General features: G+C 42.7%; 1 protein-coding gene across 1 annotated transcript in view; it reads right to left on the reverse strand.

The window, feature by feature from the left end:
- PCSK5 (proprotein convertase subtilisin/kexin type 5) overlaps positions 1-20,653 on the reverse strand; it is a 448,447-nt gene that overhangs the window by 38,709 nt on the left and 389,085 nt on the right. The window contains 3 exon segments of the mRNA XM_032634783.1: positions 6,738-6,938; positions 7,783-7,919; positions 9,442-9,484. Of these exon segments, the coding sequence (XP_032490674.1) occupies positions 6,738-6,938; positions 7,783-7,919; positions 9,442-9,484 (381 nt within the window).

Here is a 20,653-nt window from a genome sequence, read left to right on the forward strand (position 1 = left end):
TCATTTGTTACCATTCCACCCCAATTCTCAGGCTTCTGTTTTATTTCCCATTCTCTTTCGTTCCGTACTTGGAGTGGCACCAGGAGGCATTGCTTGGTTTCTCTGGTGGCCCTCATGGTTAATAAACTGAGGAGCCTTGCTACAGAGAAAACTAGGTAGGTAGGTAGGAAGGTAGATAGCTGTGGATACATGGATATAAATGACTGTCGGTCCTGCCATGCTGCGTGGCAGCTGCTTCCTAGTTTGGAGAGAAAATTTTGTACTGGTTTTCCAGTAGACCACTGACTGATGTACTCTCCCTGGGGGATTTGTTAGGAGTTCAGTTAGCCAGTGCAGAGCAATGCTAGTCCCAAGATTTTCACGAAAGTGATGATGATGAATGTGTTCACTGACCTTATTGGGGTAATCACTTTGCAGCGAACACATATATCAAATCATGTTACACACGGTAAACCTACACAATATTGTATGTCAATTATATCTTATTTAAGCTGGGGGAAAAAAGATGCTTACTTTCTGAGAGCAGTTATTCAAAGAATAATAACAAAATAATATTCATTAGCTCTTGAGCGCCTGGAAATTCGTTATTATATATCAAGGCCATGGGTTGATTTTGTTTTGACTTTTATCATTTTTATGCTAAAATGTTATATTCAAAAAGATAAACGTTTTCATTAATTTTATCATATTTAAAAATATATAATGTATATATTTACACATATACATGCATTTGTAATTACACATACGTATCTCACATTCTGGCAGTTGGATATTTTACTCCAATATACTTGGTATAAAATTCTGTAATGTCCCCATTCCTCCACTAGAGGGTACTCTGCACACACAGTTAGCAATCAGGCTTCAGCAAATGGATAAAGTCATCTCCAGCCAGAGCTCTTCTATCACGAAAGATTAGAGACTTAATGTCAACAAGTAAAATTTGACCTTGATCATGGTTTCTCTTTTTGCTACTCCAGAAATTCTAGACTGAACAAGACCTCCGCCACCTCAAAAAAAAAGATCACCTTGACCAAGAAAATGTAGTGTCCATCCTTCAAAAATGACTATAACTCAATCCTATAAAACAGGGGTTCTTATTTAAAATTTTAAAAATCAAATAAGCAGTACATGGTTCAAAATGCAGAAAAGGCACATACCGTGAAGTCTCTCCCCTCTCTCCCCATCCCCCTCCAACCTTCTTATACAAACTTTATCTGTTCACAATGTTTATCATGTTGCCTTTTGTTTTTGTTTTTTTTTGTAACTCAGTATTCTGGAGACCATTCTTTATCAGTACATAAAGAACCTCCTCATTCTTTTTGATAGCTCCATAGTATTCCATTGTGTGGATGTGTCATGCTTCATTTTTCTACTCTTATTGGTAGCCGTTTAGTTTTTTCCAATCTTTGCTATTTCAAACAAGGCTGCAGTGACTGGGAAGGCAAATGGTGCTTTTCTTAAAGATTTGCAAGGACAGAAGCTTTTCTTGATAGCCTCTCCCAAGCATAAGCACTTAGCACCTCAGGAATGTCCTTGTATGTTCTAGAAGTCTCCAATGATGAGATTCCTCCCAGTCTTTCCCTTTGGGTGCCCACTTATATTTTGTGTTGTGTTTTCCTCCTCTCTCTGTTTCTCTCACGACTTCTGCATGCCTGCTTGTTCCTCACTGCCCGGCTTCTCGGGTTGGTTTCTACATCACAGAGACTCTCCTCATATTTGATTGTCTTCTCCTCCCTATTTCCCTGTTACCTCTTTTGATTTGAAACTTCCACCTTCGTCGCTCCTGCAGCGGGCTCTTCACCAAAGATGGGCTTGCAGTGGGCACAGGTTCTTTTTTTATTAAAAAAAATAAAGTGTTTTATTTTTTTAATGCAAACAATATAAAGAAGAACATAAAGTTTGCCCATGATCTTACCACCCAGAAATGTCTACTGTGTATACTTCGGCATATAGATTTCCCATCTTTATAGTGAATGTGTGAGTATCATTACATACGTGCATATATATGTAATCATTTACATCTTCTGCATATATAATACCAACCCTACATTTTTCATTTAATATTATACATCTTATAGGCATTTTCTCTTGCCATGAAGATTCTTTGTAAACATTTTTAATGGTTTGTGTATTTGCATGAACCATAATTTCCTTAATTTTTTTCTCGTTACATTTTTAGATTGCTCTCTCCTTTTTTTTGTTATCATAAATAAAACTGCTGTTATCATCTTTGTACACATTCTTGGTTGAGTCAGGACTCAACTTGGCTATTAGGCATCCCAACTGACCATCATTTGCCCTTCTTTCTGGGACTATTTTTCCCAGACCTGTATTACTCCTTAGGCCCCCAAATTGCTTTCTTTCATGAGCTCAAGGAGGCAGTTTTGAAAGTGAACTAGTGTTTCATGGGTTAAAACTGGATTAGGTTAAAGGGTTAGAGAATAGATTAACTTTTATTGCATCATATGTGCTGGAGGCTTTATATGTATTCTTTCATTCAGTTCTCCAAAGGACCTTGTATGAGGCCGTTTCATGTTCTCATTTTATAGGTGAGGAAACTGAGGCTCGGAGAGGATGAATATCTTGCTCCAGGTTATGGAGATAGTAAAGAACAGAGCCAGGATTTGAATTCAGGTATGCCGAATTCTAAAGCCTACGTTCACTAGAGAGATGTTTTAGTAATTCACTTTAATTTAAAATAGTTTGGTAGAGGTCAAAGCAGTGATGTACTGGTAACATGGCTCTTTGGAACACGAAACAACAACAAAAACTTGAGTCATCCTGTTTACCAATTGCTGTGGTGTAAATATTCCCACCATAGCTGATTTTAAGTTGCAATGGTTTAATGGTCCACTCATAAAATTCCTGGATGTTTAATACTCAGTGTAAGGAGATACATGTGGCTCCTTCATACCACTAGGCCAAAAGTTTACTTAGCTACCCAGAAACATGTATTTTCTGCACTCTGAGTTGTGATTGGTTAATTAAGTAAAAATCATGTTCTCATTTGTAAGTTAAGTGAGGCAACTGTACACATCTACAAAGTCCTTCTAAAAAAACCAGATTCTCATGGTTTCTTTTTTTTTTTTTTTTTTTTTTTGCGATACGCGGACCTCTCACTGTTGTGGCCTCTCCCGTTGCGGAGCACAGGCTCCAGATGCACAGGCTCAGCGGCCATGGCTCACGGGACCAGCCGCTCCACGGCACGTGGGATCCTCCCGGACCGGGGCACGAACCCGTGTCCCCTGCATCAGCAGGTGGACTCTCAACCACTGCGCCACCAGGGAAGCCCCCTCATGGTTTCTTTAAAATTCTCTAAAGTTCAGTTACTATGAAGCAACATATCTCCCCACTATTGAGAATTTTTTTTCACACATGAGTGGCTTCCAGTGTTTGTAACTGACTCTGGGATTTCAGTCTTTCTCAGAGCATAGGAATTAAGATCGAAAGACAGGCTAGTGATAAATTGTTAGGATGTGGTCAAAGATAAAAAGTTAATTTACCATGTCTGTGCTTTGTAGATTAGACTACCCATCAGAATATGTAATTAGAGCCTGCTACAAACATGGTTTTAATGAGGGAAATAGGTGGGTAGGGGAAATGTGCAGGAATTATTCCGAAGACTTTCCAGCACTACCAGGGAGAAAACCACTTAAGAAAACCCAAATGATTTAACAGTAATAGGGTACACTGTTTCCATTCCCAACAATGGTTTCAGGAAACCAGCTGAAGCCACCATCTTCTTTCAAAGCCCGTGGCCTGCCACCCCTGAACATTTTCACCAACGGTGGCTCTGCGTGGTGCCTGAGCCACTGCTGATGCCATTGGCAGCAGCCTGTTTAACACTGGTTCTATTATTGCCACGCAGGGACATTGGCCTAAGTAACCTTCACAATATATTAGTTAGTGACTGGGACAGGGAATCTGGGGATGATCTATACTTTTATTTTATTTTATTATTTTTTTGCGGTACGCGGGCCTCTCACTGTTGTGGCCTCTCCCTCCGGACGCGCAGGCTCAGCGGCCATGGCTCACGGGCCCAGCCACTCCGTGGCATGTGGAATCTTCCCGGACTGGGGCACGAACCCATGTCCCCTGCATCGGCAGGTGGACTCCCAACCACTGTGCCACCAGGGAAGCCCGATCTATACTTTTGTGCAGTGACTTTTAGGTGGCAGGAAGGATCTCTGGAGATTACTTGGTCTTGGCTGGAGGATTTGTCAGCTGTGGTATGAGGTGTAGGAAAATCTCCATCCTTGGACCAGGATAGGAGGCATTCCCAGGCTCAGCTGGTAATTGACAAAGGGTGATGACCTGTCAACCTCACCACTCTCATGAGTAGCCTTATTAAAAGAGGAGTTCAGTGGACTCTAGTTGGATTTTTTTTTTTTTTTTTTTTTTTTTGGTACATGGGCCTCTCAGTGTTGTGGCCTCTCCCGTTGCGGAGCACAGGCTCAGAACGCACAGGCTCAGCAGCTATGGCTCATGGGCCCAGCTGCTCCACGGCATGTGGGATCTTCCCAGACTGGGGCACGAACCCGTGTCCCCTGCATCGGCAGGCAGACTCTCAACCACTGTGCCACCAGGGAAGCCCTCTAGTTGGATTTTTATTTCAAGGGCATTTCCCCAACACATGCTGACATAGACAGTGGGCGTGGTCACAGTCTTCAGATGCAAGCACGAGCTTATTGTTTCCACTGGCAGTCGTGTGGGTGAAGAAATGGGCTAAAGTTTGTCCCATCTTCTCTGTCCTACCTGGATCTGAATCTGTGTTTAAAACAACAGAAACAACGCAACACTTCGCTGGTACCACCTAGGTAGCTCCATTCTCTCATAAACACTCTGATTTGTCTGGGCTCCCTCTGAGTTGACCCAGGATGACTGCAATCTGCTTTCCATCATCTGAGAGGTGCGGTTAATTAGTGCTTGTTCTCTGGAAGCCTCTGCTCTCCTATTACAACCTCAGCCCTGTTTTTTAAGGAAACGAAGTCAGGAGAAAAATGTAGGCATTGGCTCAAATACTCTCAGGGCCTTGTGGAGTACATTTCTCATTTACTGTCCATTTCAGTGGTACCTAAACTATGCTGGGGAAGCTGAGCTCTGGTCTTACCTGGCTCAGCTAAGTTTTTCTCATTGTTCAGAGTCTGCATGTCTTATTTCCCAGGTCACAGATGTGGGAAAGTGCAGCCATGTCATTGAGTTTGTTGCTTTTGTCCAGCCATGAGAAATATTCTCATCTGCTTCCTGAATCCCTTAGTACTAAATCCCCAAGTGGACTAATTCCTTCCTCTCTTCAAAAACATTACGTTTTGGTAGTAGAACACGCAGCGGGGTAGGTGTGATGCTTCGACAAAGGGGGGCGGGGGCAATCAAGACCTGATTTCTGCTTGCGAAGTGCGTAGCCCAGTTGAAAGGGACGTGTAATCATTTGGGGAATCAATCTGCTCTGACTCTTGGCTCCCTGAACCTTTTCATCATCTGGACGCCAGATAAAATACAGATGTTCTGAGCTAGAAACACACCACCAGACTATTTTTCTCTTGGCTTGCACCACCTCTTAAATGCCTGAATGCCAGACAAACTCGTTTTCAGCATTTTGGTTCAGCTTTAATTCACGGAAGATATCCCAGTCTGGAGTGAATGATTTTCTTTCTAGCTGTGTCTCTGAAATCGGCCAGTGTTCTCCGTGGCCTTTGGCTGCTGGGTTTGTGATGGTCTCCGAGCTGCTCTTCCTTCAAGTCACATATGCGACACTGTCGAAGTAGACAGCAGCTGTGGACATCCTTCCTCTGAAACCCAGCAAGAGGCTTTTCTCTTGCCCCAGATCTATCCTTCCCTCCAGCTCTTAGAAAAATCATCCCAAGCAGACCTGCTTTCAGCCGCTGTTGCTTCTGCACTGGAATGACCTTTTTAAACAAATCCTCGCCTCGAAATCAAAACGGAGAGCATCTCTTGTTTTCATGAACGTCTCTGCATAGAATGTGAGTCAGATTTTTCCAGCAGGAGGAGGATTTTGTTTTTTAACCACCTCAGACATGGAGAGGTCACTGCAAGGTTGTCATACCTTGCCAGGAAGCCTGTGACCAAGGCTTCAGGGTCTGGAGGCCAATTCTGAAGACTCAGGTGGGAATGAATACATACAGGCCTTTACTGTTAGATTCCAAGCTCCCACACTTTTCCTCCCTCCCGCTCTTTCTCAAGCCCCCCACTTTCCCCATCTGCAACTAGAGGGGCAACTTTTAAAAGGTAAGCTTGAATGATGGCAAGTTCTAATAATCCAGCCAGAAAGATCAGTCATTTCAGCTGAAGTTCCCATAATTTAGAGTGATCCTTCCTTGTCTAACTGGACAAGCTATCCCACTGGTAGTTTTCTTTTATCTCTTTTCTAATAAAGAGATAAGTGAATGTGATAGAAGCTATTCTGAAATCTTTGAGAAAATGGTAGTCATTTCTCTCTCTGACGCTCTTTACGTGCTCTGCGGTCTACTCCACCCAGGTAGAAACTCAAATGGTCAGATCACTCATCAGTGGCCCTTTGGGTTTTCCCTCCTCGCCAAATGCCAGCCATAGCCTCTTATCCTCTCCCGCAATGAGCATCACAGGGGCTCTGGGACTCCAGACTTTTCTTTTACTGGAAACCTTCATCTCTTGGGTATCCCGAAAGCAAGGGTTTGGGGGTGGGGGGGGCGGCAGAGGAGTCAGCTAGACACCTGCAATCTCTCTTGGGAGGTCCATACCATTCCAGAATCTGCCTTCCACCTGGGTCTGGGCCAGATGCACACACGTCCCATGCAGCAGCTGCAACCCTTCTCCGCAGCTGCTACACTGGTTGCGGCCAACACCGGTGCAGGTTTTGCAGGCTCGGTGGCAGGGCTCACATTCTCCCATCTCTGGGTCACCGTAGAAGCCAGGGCCACAGTTCCTCACGCAACTGCCGCCTACATGAGAACACAGAATGGAGGCATGAAGCGCAACCCTGGCTGGCTGAGCCTGGTGCTCTACGAAGGGCCAAGTTCTAAACAGGCCGAAGGGAGGCTGAGGAACATTTTTTAGTTTTTAAAGAAACCATGATGGCATCTGCTTATTTCAACCAAGAATCGTGTCTTAATAAATCCAACGCTTTAAGTCCTCTGAAAGAGGACTGAAAATTAAAGTTGGCTATCAGCTCAAAGGGTTAGGAGCATAGAATAAAAGCTTTCATGTCGTCAAGGCCTTGAAAGACTGCAAATAAAATGATCTCTACATACAGAATCTCTGAAGGTCGCTGTGGGCTGTCTGCGCCACTCTCTCTCCCACAAACATTCAAGAACCTGGACTATTCTCTTCAACTGGAAGGCTCACAGTATTTATCTTTCCTAACTATTCATTTCCATCAAAGTCAATGAATTGACCAAAATCGAAGACAAAAGATCTTATTTAACTTTTACAGTGCAAGGAATATATAACGCGGATGAAGTGTCAAGGAAGGAGTTACGTTCTAAATATTCCAGGTGACTTCAACTCCAAAGCATTTCTCTTCAGCACCTCTCCCTCCCCTCCATTCACTCTCCTTTCCATCAGCTTAGAGACACTTGAGATTAATTACTGAAATAGGAGCTATGCTTCAATAATAAAAGCAGAAAGAAGGAGTCCTGGCTAATGTTTATTTTCAAACAAAATTAAAATTCCTCCTTGGACAAGAGGCACAGGAGGACTCTAGAACTGATCAGGGGAGCTCTCGCATTTCTGGGTGGAGCCCTGGAGCCTTGCTGTCACTTTGCACAATGCCGTTTTTGAGCTTACCCAAGAGGAAGAAGCCCTCTTCACACCAGTAGCATTCATTCTGGTCGCAGTTGCCACAGTTGGCATCACATGCTTTGCATTCAGATTCTTCCCTGTAGGTCTTCTCAGGACAGGTTTTATAACAGTGGTGTTTGAACCTGGGGGGAGAAGATGGAGTTTCTTCCATGAGCTGTGTTGACATATTTCTCTTTACCACCATAATTTAATCTCCTTGTATGTATCTACACATCATTTCTTTTGAAGTTATAGTCTTTTTTTTAAAAAAATTAATTAATTAATTAATTTTTGGCTGCATTGGGTCTTCGTTTCTGCCCATGGGCTTTCTCTAGTTGCGGCGAGCGGGGGCCGCTCTTCACCGTGGTGCGCGGGCCTCTCACTGTAGTGGCCTCTCTCGTTGCGGAGCACAGGCTCCGGACGTGCAGGCTCAGTAGTTGTGGCTCACGGGCCCAGTTGCTCCGCGGCATGTGGGATCTTCCCGGACCGGGGCACGAATCCGCGTCCCCCGCATCGGCAGGTGGACCCTCAACCACTGCGCCACCAGGGAAGCCCGAGACATACCATCTTTGATTTGTAGATTTTTTTTTTTTTTTTTGCGGTATGCGGGCCTCCCACTGCTGTGGCCCCTGCCGCTGTGGAGCACAGGCTCCGGACGCGCAGGCTTAGCGGCCATGGCTCACGGGCCCAGCCGCTCCGCGGCATGTGGGATCCTCCCGGACCGGGGCACAAACCGGTGTCCCCTGCATCGGCAGGCGGACTCTCAACCACTGCGCCACCAGGGAAGCCCTGATTTGTAGATTTTTAACAGAGAACTTTGGGGGTGATCGTTATCTGCATTTCACTTAACCTAGTGGTCCGTGTCTCTCATTACTCATGGGAGGATTAAGAACTAACGAAACGGACTTCCCTGGTGGCGCAATGGTTAAGAATCCCCCTGCCAATGCAGGGGACACGGGTTTGAGCCCTGGTCTGGGAAGATCCCACATGCTGTGGAGCAACTAACACCATGCACCACAACTACTGATCCTGTGCTCTAGAGCCCGCGAGCCACAACTACTGAGCCTGCGTGCCACAACTACTGAGCCCGAGAGCTTAGAGCCCATGCTCCACAACAAGAGAAGCCACTGCTATGAGAAGCCCGCACACCGCACTGAAGAGTAGCCCCCACTCGCTGCAACTAGAGAAAGCCCATGCGCAGCAACAAAGACCCAACGCAGCCAAAAATAAATAAATAAATAATAATAAAAAAAAGAACTAACGAAACACCTGGCTTCATCCTGGACTGTCTGACTCCCTTTAAGGACGAGGTCTCCGTGCAGACATTTGGAAACAGCTTGCTTGGGGTCAGGTATATTATTAAAGTCTGTCCATAAACAGCAAGGTCTGAATCTTGGTAACCCATGGCAAGATTCCTAGACACCAGTGTCAGGCTGGGTGACTTCCAGGACCAAGAAAGAGAGGACCTCCTTTCAAGGCAAGAAAACAGCCGCACTCTTATTGCTAAATGCAAGAATTGTTCATTAATAGCCTGACAGGGGAGAGTTGCTTCAGGCTGCTGGGTCTCTTTGCTTTAATCACTGGATTTAGGATTAAGTCAGTAATGCTTAAACTGCAGAAAGAGTTAGTGCCATGAAAAAAAAAAACCCAAAACACCAGACTTACATGTAATACCCCATAGTGCATGATGTGCAGGTTCCTGGATTGTCTGGAAAAGAATTATAATAATAAAAAATCAACATCATCAAGAGTTCATCATTTGAAAAACCAAGCTTTGGAAAAGTTGTGGCTTGAGACAAATACTTGTGGGATAGTTTCATGAAATATACTGTCGAGAAATGATATTTGAATAGATTGTACCATTTTTAATTAGTAACAAGACGTATGCTAGGATTTATCTTTCTCAAAGCTAGTAAAATAAGAGTTCTCATAAAAACTTGGCCCTGACTTTCAAGGAGGAATAGGCCCAAGCTACGGGGTCTTCAAATTGCTGATCAAGAATGACCTACGGGAAGAAACTCCTGGCCACTACCGAGGTAAAGGCGTCAAGCACGTCCACACACACATTTGGAAGGGGCTGCAAGCTTCCAACCACGCGTGGTGGGTTTTTCATGAGTTACCCCAAATGCCTGCCAATGTGAGGGAGTGTCGTTTGGGAAGCTCCTTTGAAATCTGGACAATTATTTTTTTCCAATACAGTATCCACTTTGTGTTCTGCACTTCACCACCCTCTTAAAGAAACAGTCCTGCTCTCATTAAATACAATGATTCAATGTGTCCCTGTTGGCTCAGAGAAGGACTTTTTCCTACAGCTTTCAGGGGATTTAATGAGACAGAAAGGACATTGAGAATCACTGACTCAGTCTCTTTCCCTCTCTCCTGTCCCTCCCTGAAAGATGCCAACTCCCAGATCCAATTATTAAGACAATTCTGTGACTTCCTCTGGCCTGCAAAAGTTCTTTCTGTGATCTAACCTATACTCCAGTTCTGCTCTTTTCATTCTAAAAGGAGACGGAAAACAATTGCTCCTTTGGAAACATTCCTCTGGGTATATGAGGATTTATGTCACCTTTAACTTTATTTAAACTAAATAAGATTATGTCCTTTGAACTTTGTGCCTTGTTTTCCTTCCTAATCTATTCTAGGCTTTACTCTGGTTTTCAAGAAGTCTGCCCCTGGGTGGTAGAGTCAGCCTCACCCACATCTTTTTGTTTGTTTGTTTGTTTTTTTGCGTACGCAGGCCTCTCACCGTTGTGGCCTCTCCCATTGCGGAGCACAGGCTCTGGAAGCGAAGCACGGGCCCAGCCGCTCCGCGGCATGTGGGATCCTCCCGGACCAGGGCACGAACGCGTGTCCCCTGCATTGGCAGGCGGACTCTCAACCACTGCGTCACCAGGGAAGCCCCTCACCCGCATCTTTAGTCAGACTTTCATCTTTGGTCCTCCTCCTCGAGGTACCGCAAGACGATACCACTGTGTCTCACACATACTACGACTAATGCATGTGCCAAAGTTATAGTGGGGAATTTCTAGAAGAGGTTCTGCCATGTAAGCAGGGATCCTTAGAACCTTCTGGAAATAGCCTAGTGATGATATAGGCTGGCCTGGGAACTGGGCTACCTGTTTCTAATTCGAAATTTTAACCCTGGCTTACCTGTCTCGTGAACTCGCGTAAGCGTCACGCTACTTTCTGGGTGCTGATTTCTGCAGGTTGGATAATACGGTTGCTAAGCTCCCCGAAAGTCTAAGATTCTGAAGCTGAGTCTTGGAGGAGTTGGCAAACTATGGCCCACTCGGGGACCAAATCCAGTCAGGCCCCTTTTGTTTGCATATTGTGTATGAATGCTTTCATGTTATAGCATCGGAGTGGTTGCAATAGAGTTAGAAAGTATTTACTATCTAGTATTTATTTACTTTACAGAAGATATGTGCCGGCCCTTGGCTGAAGCACTGGTGGCTCATGACTGTCATGTTCGCTTCTGTTAGATAACGCAGGTGTAAAATTATCTTAATAGCTGGTTCCAGAGTTCCTTTAAAGGAGAGAACTGTCTGTATTTAGGAAAATATCTTGCTAAGCTACTCGGGATAGAAGTTTAATCAGAAGGATTAAACAAGAGTCAAGACAACCAAGGAGATAGCCAGGCCCTTCTGCAGGAGGCCATGGTTTGCTCATGGGAGGGAAATGTTTTTTATGTCTGGGTCGACGTGGTTTGCTATAGGGTGACTAGAGCAGGACAGTGAAATGAATCACAAACCGGGGAAATTAAATGGAATCAGGAATCTGAATTTAGAGGTGCCATGAGAAGGAAAACCCACTGGAATTCTTAGAATTCTTGGGGGAGGGCTTTACGCTTCTACAGTCCATTGATTGGGGATCTGAATCCATCTTAAGGGGGTGCAAAGGTCCCAATGAATGCTAGTGGTTATACTGGGTAAGTTTTTTTCCTGCTCCTAGTCTGTGCTTGCATCTATAGTCTTTTCAGTTCTGCTCCTAAATAAGTTGCCACTACTCGGCTTGCATTTGGGCAGCTTTCCTGTTCCCTGCCTGTCCCTGATGAACATATTTGACAGTTTTGCTGATTTGGCAAGGGTTGGGGAAATTCTAATCCTGTTCTCTAATGTTCTGACCATCCCTCCCATCTAGGAACTTAATGAGTTTGCTCTCTGCTCCCTTAAGCAGGTCAGTGATGAAAATGTGAAACAGAACCAAGCCTCAGAAATGTGCATACCAATGTAATCTCCAGTCCAGGGACTTTTCCAGCCCAGTTGCACAGTGAATTTGGTACCTTTACAACAGTTTGCATAAATGAATAAGGCATAGAACGGGACCTCTGTCTTATAACAGCTCATGAATGCCCACTAGTCTTTCTCATTATTAACAGTTCTAAAGCATTAAGAGTTATTTAGAAATATTTTTCTACCGCAGAAGATCCACAAGTCAAACATAAGCTAAATGGATTTAGCTTGACCACTGAGAGGCAGCTGCTGTGGGATTAAGGAAAGGTAACAATTCCAAACCTAGAAATTGACTCTAAGTCAAGTTGGCATTTGGTTGGTAAGGAGGGCTTAAGGAGGAAGGTGAATTTTCCTGACTTCTAATATGTGTGTGTGTGTTGCGGTGAGGAGTGAAGGGGTGGTGTTTGAAGAGTGTAAACAAGCTAGAATTGTTAACTGTCTTGGAAGCTTTACCCAAAGCAGTGTATTTAAATAGCTCTGGTTATTTGATCTTGTCAAACTTTGAGCTGAGAGAGCATATTTTGAGGAGGGATGGGGCAAGTTCAGACAGAATTCAGAGAGAGAGAGACTTCCACTTTTAGAAAAAAGCCTTCAGAAGCAGCCACTGGCTTTCAGCTGCTCACATCCCAGCTAACGAGAACGTGCGAGCAGATGCCTTGCCAAGATGGGGATACAGCCTTCATTTCTTGAGAAAATTTGTTTTATTGTCTCATTTTTATGGGGTGGGGTGAGTAGGACTACAGCGTCCACTCTGTCTGGACAGAGCTACGTGATTCTCTGTGTCACCTTTCCACTGTTTCCTTGGAGACCAGCAGGGCTGGAACTTACCACAAATGCACTGTCCTCATGGAGACATTGACTCCTGCTGTCAGTGTCACCTTCAGTGGTCAACTTACGTTCTCTGACGTTTTAGTTTGTTCTCAGTAATACCTGTAGCCTTCACCATCGAATAGGGGTGGATTAGGACCACAGTAGGAGTTCTGTACGTCTTACTTACAAACTATATTGGAAAAGGGATATTTTAAACCTGAGATGGAACTGAACATTTAAAAATGTCCAGAGAAAACAATTTATTTTTATGGTTTACATAAACTTTGAGTCACGTAAATAAAAATACATACAAGCTAAAATGACTCTAATTTGCTTTCTCTAAGTTTTTGTTTCTTATTGTTTCTTTTTCGTTTGAGGGAGACAGAAGAAACTCGGTGTCTCAAGAGTAGCCTTTTATCGTATAATATCTAGATATGCCAGAATTAGCCAAGGTTTAGATATATTGTTTAGGCAGAATTGCGTCTCTGTAAAACTGTGGGGAAAAGTTAATGTCAAGGTGCTCCTAACTTGCCTTGGGCTATTTCTCTCAAAATACATTTTTAGGCTTCTAGGACTTTGTCCATACGCCGTGCTAGCCAGGCTTCCCTCTACTACTGCCTATTGAAACCTATCTGTCCCATGTCCCATTACTGCAAAGACCTACTAGGTTACTGCCTAGAATGCTAGACTAATGGGCATGTTAAACTTGCAGTCTTGGAGGCTCCTGAGCTCTCACCTACCTCAGTCTCTTCTCAGCTGTCCTAGACTCATTAGGGTCCTTCTACCTTGGCCTCTTAGGCCACATCTGTGCCATAAAACAGCACCCACCTCATTGTAATTCAGCATACCTTAGAGGCTTGCTTTTCTCAGGTGATCTCGACTTTTTGGCTCAGTCACCTTTACAGGTCCAATCACCTATACCCTAGGCTTGACCAAACTTGGGGCTTTACTTGCCTTCCCAGTGCCTCCCACACTCAGGCAAAGCATTAGACCAAACTGATGCTCCAGCCATACTTTATAGGTTTCTAGCCCCGATAACTCTCCGAGCTCCATAATACTGCAAATCAAAAGGAGTGATCCCCATATTTTTTTGAAATATGGTTTAAAAAAAAATTAGCAGGTGCCTGCAATGCATATATGTGTGTGTAAATTATTTATATGTATTGCTGCATGGATATTTTACATACATTAAAAAGGCACGCTAGGGCTTCCCTGGTGGCGCAGTGGTTAAGAATCCACCTGCCAATGCAGGGGACATGGGTTTGAGCCCTGGTCCGGGAAGATCCCACATGCCGCGGAGCAACTAAGCCCTTGCTCCACAACTACTGAATCTGCTCTCTAGAACCCGCGAGCCACAACTACTGAGCCCGTGTGCCACAACTACTGAAGCCCACGCACCTAGAGCCCATGCTCCACAACAAGAGAAGCCACCGCAATGAGAAGCCTGCGCACCGCAATAAAGAGTAGCCCCCGCTAACCCCAACTAGAGAAAGCCCGCGCGCAGCAATGAAGACCCAACGCAGCCCCCGCCCCCGCAAAAAAAAGGCATGCTAAAGTAGAACGTTTAAGAGAATAACCTAAAAATAATTTTGAATACAAGTTCTATATTTTTCTGCAGCCCAGTGGGTTGTCTTGCACACTTCTCTTTGAAGACCACTGACTCAGGCCACACCTAACCAAAAGCCACATCTGAGCTAATGAATTCATATGTTAAACTTCCAAGAATATGTCTTACATTTGGTTCCTTAAAGTTATAATTGAAAGGAGTGACTCTCTGATGGCTTCACTCATATGCATATATTTATATATAAGGACTCCCTGCACTTGGTTTCTGGCCCTTATTTACAGACAGACTATATAATTCTAATCAGCTTGTTCACCTAGCACTTTTGGGGTGGAGGAAAAATTGAAAATATAGACATGAATGAACATGTTTGAGTGATAGGGCTAGATTCTACTTTCTCCACCTTTCCACCACCCACTATAGCTTTAGTACATAAATTTATTCCCAGAACAAACTTTCTAGATGAAAATAACCAATACTTACGGCCCTGCAAAAGACAACCTAAAAGTTCATCTATTGGGAATAGGTTAAAAAAAATCTGGTACATTTGTACAAGATGGGCTAGTACACAGCCATTAAAATTTTGTTTCTCAGGAGTGTTTAAAGATATGAAAACATTTTCAAGATAGGCTAGGGAAAAAAGGATGATAATCCATATCTAGATACATGTGTAACCTATCTATCTATCTACCTGTATAGATACAACTTTATCAAAAATCAGAAGAAAAAGCTAAAATGTTAATAGTAGTTATGTGTGATTTATTTCATTTATGTGTCTGTGTATGTTTCCATATTTTCCTAATGTGTGTTATGGAATTAATTAGAATCAAAGATGCTATTAAGGGAAGAAAGAAAGTGCTCAGGTTACGAGTTCTAGGGGTCATTTGGGCCACGTGTTCGGAAACACTCTCCTTCCACAGATGTCCCCCAAGGGAGCTGGCCTTTTGGTTCTGCTCTTCATTTTCTGTCCCTTTCCTGCCTACTTCTGTTTTCTCATCTTTCCATTTTGTTTCTCAGCATTCCCTAACTCTACATCCCTGGGACAAGACTGACGTTCTTCCATGGGGTGTGGTTAGAACAGCGGCAGATGTTTGCATAAACTCCTTTTAAAAAAATTCACTTTTAATATGAATTGTTTTTCTGATAGGATTCTGTAAAGGAGGCAGATGACTAGGAAATGGGGTTGTTCTTGGCTCTGCCTCTGACTCCCTAAGTGGGCTAGGGCTGTCACTTGGGCCAACCGTTCTTAAACCACCCTTTATGAGCACCTGCAGCCTTGTTGGAGCATCAGCAGAATGTCCACCCCCTTCTGAGATGCACTACTGCTCCCTTTGAGGAGAGAGACAGCATTACAAGCAGCCAGTACTTAAACTGTTTAGGGAGATAATTAAGCACATTGTCAATCATGCATATTATCCCAGAGTAAATGTGTACTTAGTTACTGCACAGTGCTGTACAAATTTGTAGGCGAGTCATGGAAATTCTTCAATCTACCCAAGGAAAATGAACTGGGTTAAGAGATTTATATGCCCAAAGAATGCAACTAATTATGAGCCTAGCACTAGAAAGTACATAATCCAAACATGCTTTGCACTTAAAATTGCTTCAAAGAGGGAACACTCAAATATGAAATGGACCCTTTGACAGCTTTGCCAAAGCAGAAGATTTTTCTGGAAGGTTCAGCGGTGCTGGGATACAAAGTATTTGGTTAGGGGGACTGTTGATGGTTTTCAGTCATTTTGTCCTCAATAGTGTCCAAGGACAATGAATAAATATTTGAATTGGCAGTAATGCTAATAGTGCAGCTGACAGTGGGGCACAACACATTGGAGGGACACAGTAGTAGAAGAGACATGAATAAATAATCTAAATCATTGGCTACAAATGTTGGCTGAAGAAGGCTCAGTTCTCTGTTCGACTTTAGTCTTTACCAAGTCTCCTGAATCCAACAATGGAATAGCATAACAGGCAAGCTGCTTATGGATTTTCATCCTTCTCTAAATCAACTAGCCGGTAGAAGTGATGGCTGAATATACACAGCTGAGTTCCTATGAGGATTGCTCACTACAGCTGTATGTTCATTCACTTATTCATTCGTTCTGGAGCTTACATTTTAGGGGGAAAACAGACAATAAAAGAAAAAGCAGATGATTATTAGAATGTAAATATCAATCTTCAATGAATGTATGAACATGGCTGGTTCATACATTCATGGAAGTCTAAAATGCAGACTCCATGAAGACAGTGTGTTTTATTTTATTTTTCTGTACCTTAATACCAACAGTATTGCCTGGCACATAGCAGATGCTCCAGAAATAGGCATTGAATGAAGAAGGAAGACATAAATAAGTATACACATTCAGATAAAGGGTTAGAAGTGATAAGACTCGAGTGGAGAAGGGAAGTGTTAGATTGGCTAGTTGGGAGAGAGCCTTTCAAGAATTGACATTTGAATAGAGATTGGAATGGTAACAAGGAGTTAGTCATGTGAAGTTCTGAGGGCAGAGTGTTCCAGACAGAGGCTAAGAAAGCTTGATCTGTTCAGGGAACGTCAAGAAGGTCAGTGGGGCTAAAGGGAATAAGGAGAAGGGTATAGAGTCAGGATATGAGGCCAGGTTCAAGGGCAGGATCAGATCAAATATGGTCTTCTAGGCCAAGGTAAGAGTTTTGCATTCTAATCTAAGAGTAATGGGAAGCCATGAGAAGCTGTATTAGAAAATAACTTATTTTACTGTAAACATGGTTACCTTTATTAAATCATGCAAAACCACGATTCCATGTAACATGTTTGAGAAACACCCTTTTAAGGAATATACTAGAGGGAAAATGATTAGAGATAAACTAAGACTGTGGCTGCAGTCATGAAGGAAAATAGATTTCGGGACTTCTCTGGTGGTCCAGTGGTTAGGACTCCGCACTTCCACTGCAGGGGGCATGAGTTGGATCCCTGGTGGGGGAATTAAGATCCTGCTTGCTGTGCAGTGTGGACAAAAGCAGCAGATTTGAGAGAAATTAAAAAGATAGAAGAATAGATGATAAAATGTGAGAGGTAGGGGGGCAGGATGATTCCCTGACTCTGGCTTGAGCACCTGGGTGGATGGAAAAGGAGGAGAACTTGGCAGTGAAATGACTTAGGAGCAATAAACACATACCTAATGGAAAGCAGTCCATACACTGCTTTTTGTATTATAAGGAGTAGATGCAGAAAAGAAAGGCAATCTTTGCTCTCAAGGAGTTTGCAATCTGGTAAGGGGACAGCAATTAACAAAGCTAATTAAAGAAGACATCATGATGTGGCAAAATGTAAGATAGAGGAAAAAACCTTTGATCTAGAGCACTGCAGAAATATTTGTTTAGGGCCAGAGAGAAACCCAGTTATGATTCTTCTCTCTTCGCCCCTTAATTAGGCTTTTATCTCTCTTTTTAAATGGAGAAATTCAGAGCATTCTTATTATAGTTAGGGTTGCCAGATAAAATACAAGACTGAAATGGGAACCCAAGGACTACAGTTTCAGTGTAAGGATGAATTAAAAATAAACTTGCCAGGAGAAGAGGACAGAAAAAAAATCATCCTGGTCTTAGCCTTGGATAGATTAAAATATCAACAGCAAACCTCCTCTGAGAATTTGTAACCACACACTGGATCTTACATAGAGTTTTCAATCAGATTTCATTTTATCTATGTGTTCTAAAACACCTCAAAAGGCAAACTCAATTTAAACTAGTTCCAGGTAGGTAGTATCCACAGGCAATTGGAAGAAGCAAATGCAAATCCTCTCTAGAGAAATGTAATCTTAACCCAGATCTCAAAATATTATCACATTCAAGGAGAATGGTCACAGTTTAAAAACATAAACCATAAGGAAATCAGGTGCTCTGAGTGAAAGTCAGCAGAAATAACAGACAGCAGAATCAGACCCACAGAGACTACAGATCTTGAAATTATCTGACATGGAATATAAAAATAACAAATATTTAATATTTTTAAAGAAATAAAAGAGCATCTTGAACACAGAAAAGCAACCAAACAGTTTGAAAAGAACCAAATATAACCTCTATAAGTGAGAGACAGAGACAAAAAAATTTGAATTTAAAACTCAATAGATAGGTTAAGCAGATAAGGCATAAGAGGAAGAAAACTAGTAAACTCAAAGATAGATACAAAGACTGAAAATTCAGTCCAGAGAGACAAAAAGATAGAAAACAGGAAAGAGTGATGAGAGATAATGGAGGTTGAAACAACAAGGTCTAACATATATCAAAGTTCCGAAAAGAGATAATATTGGGTTGGCCAAAAAATTCGTTCAGGTTTTTCCGTAGGATGTTATGGAAAAACCTGAAAGAAGTTTTTGGCCAACCGAACAGAATGGGAAAGAGACAACATTCACAGATAATAGAATACCTGGGAATTTTACAGAATTGTTAAAAGATACTAAGAATTAGTCCCAAGAAACAGCATAAACATATAATTATGTTTTTAATCTGCAAGAAGACCCATCATACTAAAATTGCAGAATAACCGAGAAAACGAACAGCTCTTAGACTGTGAAGAAAAATAAAGAGACTTAGTAAAGAAGAAGAAAGAAAATACTTTGAGAAGAGGATATGAAAATTTGGTGGATGAGAGCATCAGTCATTTCAGAAAGACACTAAAACAGTGGCAGAAAGTTCTTTGAAATTTTGATGAAAGACTTGGACTCATAACATATAAGATCCAGAAGGGAACTTAAGCTCAAGGCCCAGCTTATATGTCCTAAGAGTATGAAGCATTTTTGTTCATTTCTTTTGAGTCCTCTAGTTCTTCCAAAAGCATGAGTCTTTTTTTTCTGAGCTTCCAGTTAAATTTTTATTGATGCTGCCACTCTTATTCAGTTGGGATATTGTGAATTATTAATGACCTGCTGTAGTCAGGGAATATATCTTACTTATCTCTGCAACCCTAGAGCTTAGCGATATGCCCAGCATTAATTCATTCCTTCTACAAATATGTTTTGAGTTCTACTATATGCTAGGGCTACAATGATGACTAATTCCTGTACAATATGGAGCTCAGCGTCTAGGGGGCAATGCAGCAAGTAAAAAGGTATTGTAATGAGTGCTGTGTGATCAGTGTTACTAACGGAATTGTGAATGATTTACGAAGAAGAAAATAGGGTGTATATTGGGGGGTGTTCCCTGAGGAAGTGACAGCTTAGATGAGACCTGAAAAATGAGTTTGAGGGAGGGAGGGAGAAGGAGAGAGAGAGAGAGAGAGAGAAAGAAAGGACCTTTTTATGTGGAAAGGCCTGGAGGTAGAAAGAGTTAAATATATGGAAATAATTCCTTAAGTAAAAGGGCTCATGAGATTCTCCTTGAAGAAACTGTGGAGGGAGTGGCAAAATCTTGTTAGAATACAGCATAGATGCCCTCGCTTTAAAAACATACAGGTTTTTAAATAAAAGAATGCAAAAAGTACAAAAGTGGATTGCAAAGAATTTGAGGTAGAGTGAAGAGTAGACGTTAGGGCTCGAGGAAGCAGGAAAAGACAGGAGAGAGAAGACAGAAGAGACCAGTGGCTGGATTATGAAGAAGCTTTTACATCACACTCAGGGATACAGACTTTACCCAGAGCCGTGGGAAATCATTTTAAATTCATAGGCAGTTGTCACAACCGGGTTTAAATTTTAGAAAGTCATTTTTGCAGTATAGAGACTGGATTTTGAGAGTGAAAGAGTAGAATTAGGGAGACCAGTTAGAAGACTATTGCAGTATCCAAGTGAACTTCATGACCTGAACTAAAGTATAGTCACGGATGTGAGTCGAAGTGGGCGGAGTGAGAAATGTTTAGGAAGTAGAAATGACTGGGTGACTGGATTGAATTATGTCCCCCCAAACAATTTATTCAAGTCCTAACCCTTGGTGCCCGTGAATGGGACCTTACTCGGAAATAACGAAGTTAAGATGAGGTCCTACTCAATTAGGGTGGGCCCTAAATCCAATGACTGATGTCCATATAAGAAAGCACATGAAGACAGACACACAGACACAGAAGGAAGATGGTAATGAGGCCACTGAGGCAGAGATTAGAGTCATGAAGGTGTAAGCCAGGGAAGGCAAGGATGGCGAGGAACGAGCCTTCCTCAGAGCCACCAGAAGTGAGTCACTTGTGCTGATGCCTTGAGTGTGGACTTCTGGCTTCCAGAACTGTGAGAAATACACATTTCTGTTGTTTCAAGCCAGCTCAATTTGGGGTTCTTTGTCACAGCAGCCCTCGGAAACTAATGCAGTG

This window comes from Phocoena sinus, chromosome 6, assembly GCF_008692025.1.
Source record: "Phocoena sinus isolate mPhoSin1 chromosome 6, mPhoSin1.pri, whole genome shotgun sequence".
In the NCBI taxonomy this organism is placed as follows: Eukaryota; Metazoa; Chordata; class Mammalia; order Artiodactyla; family Phocoenidae; genus Phocoena; species Phocoena sinus.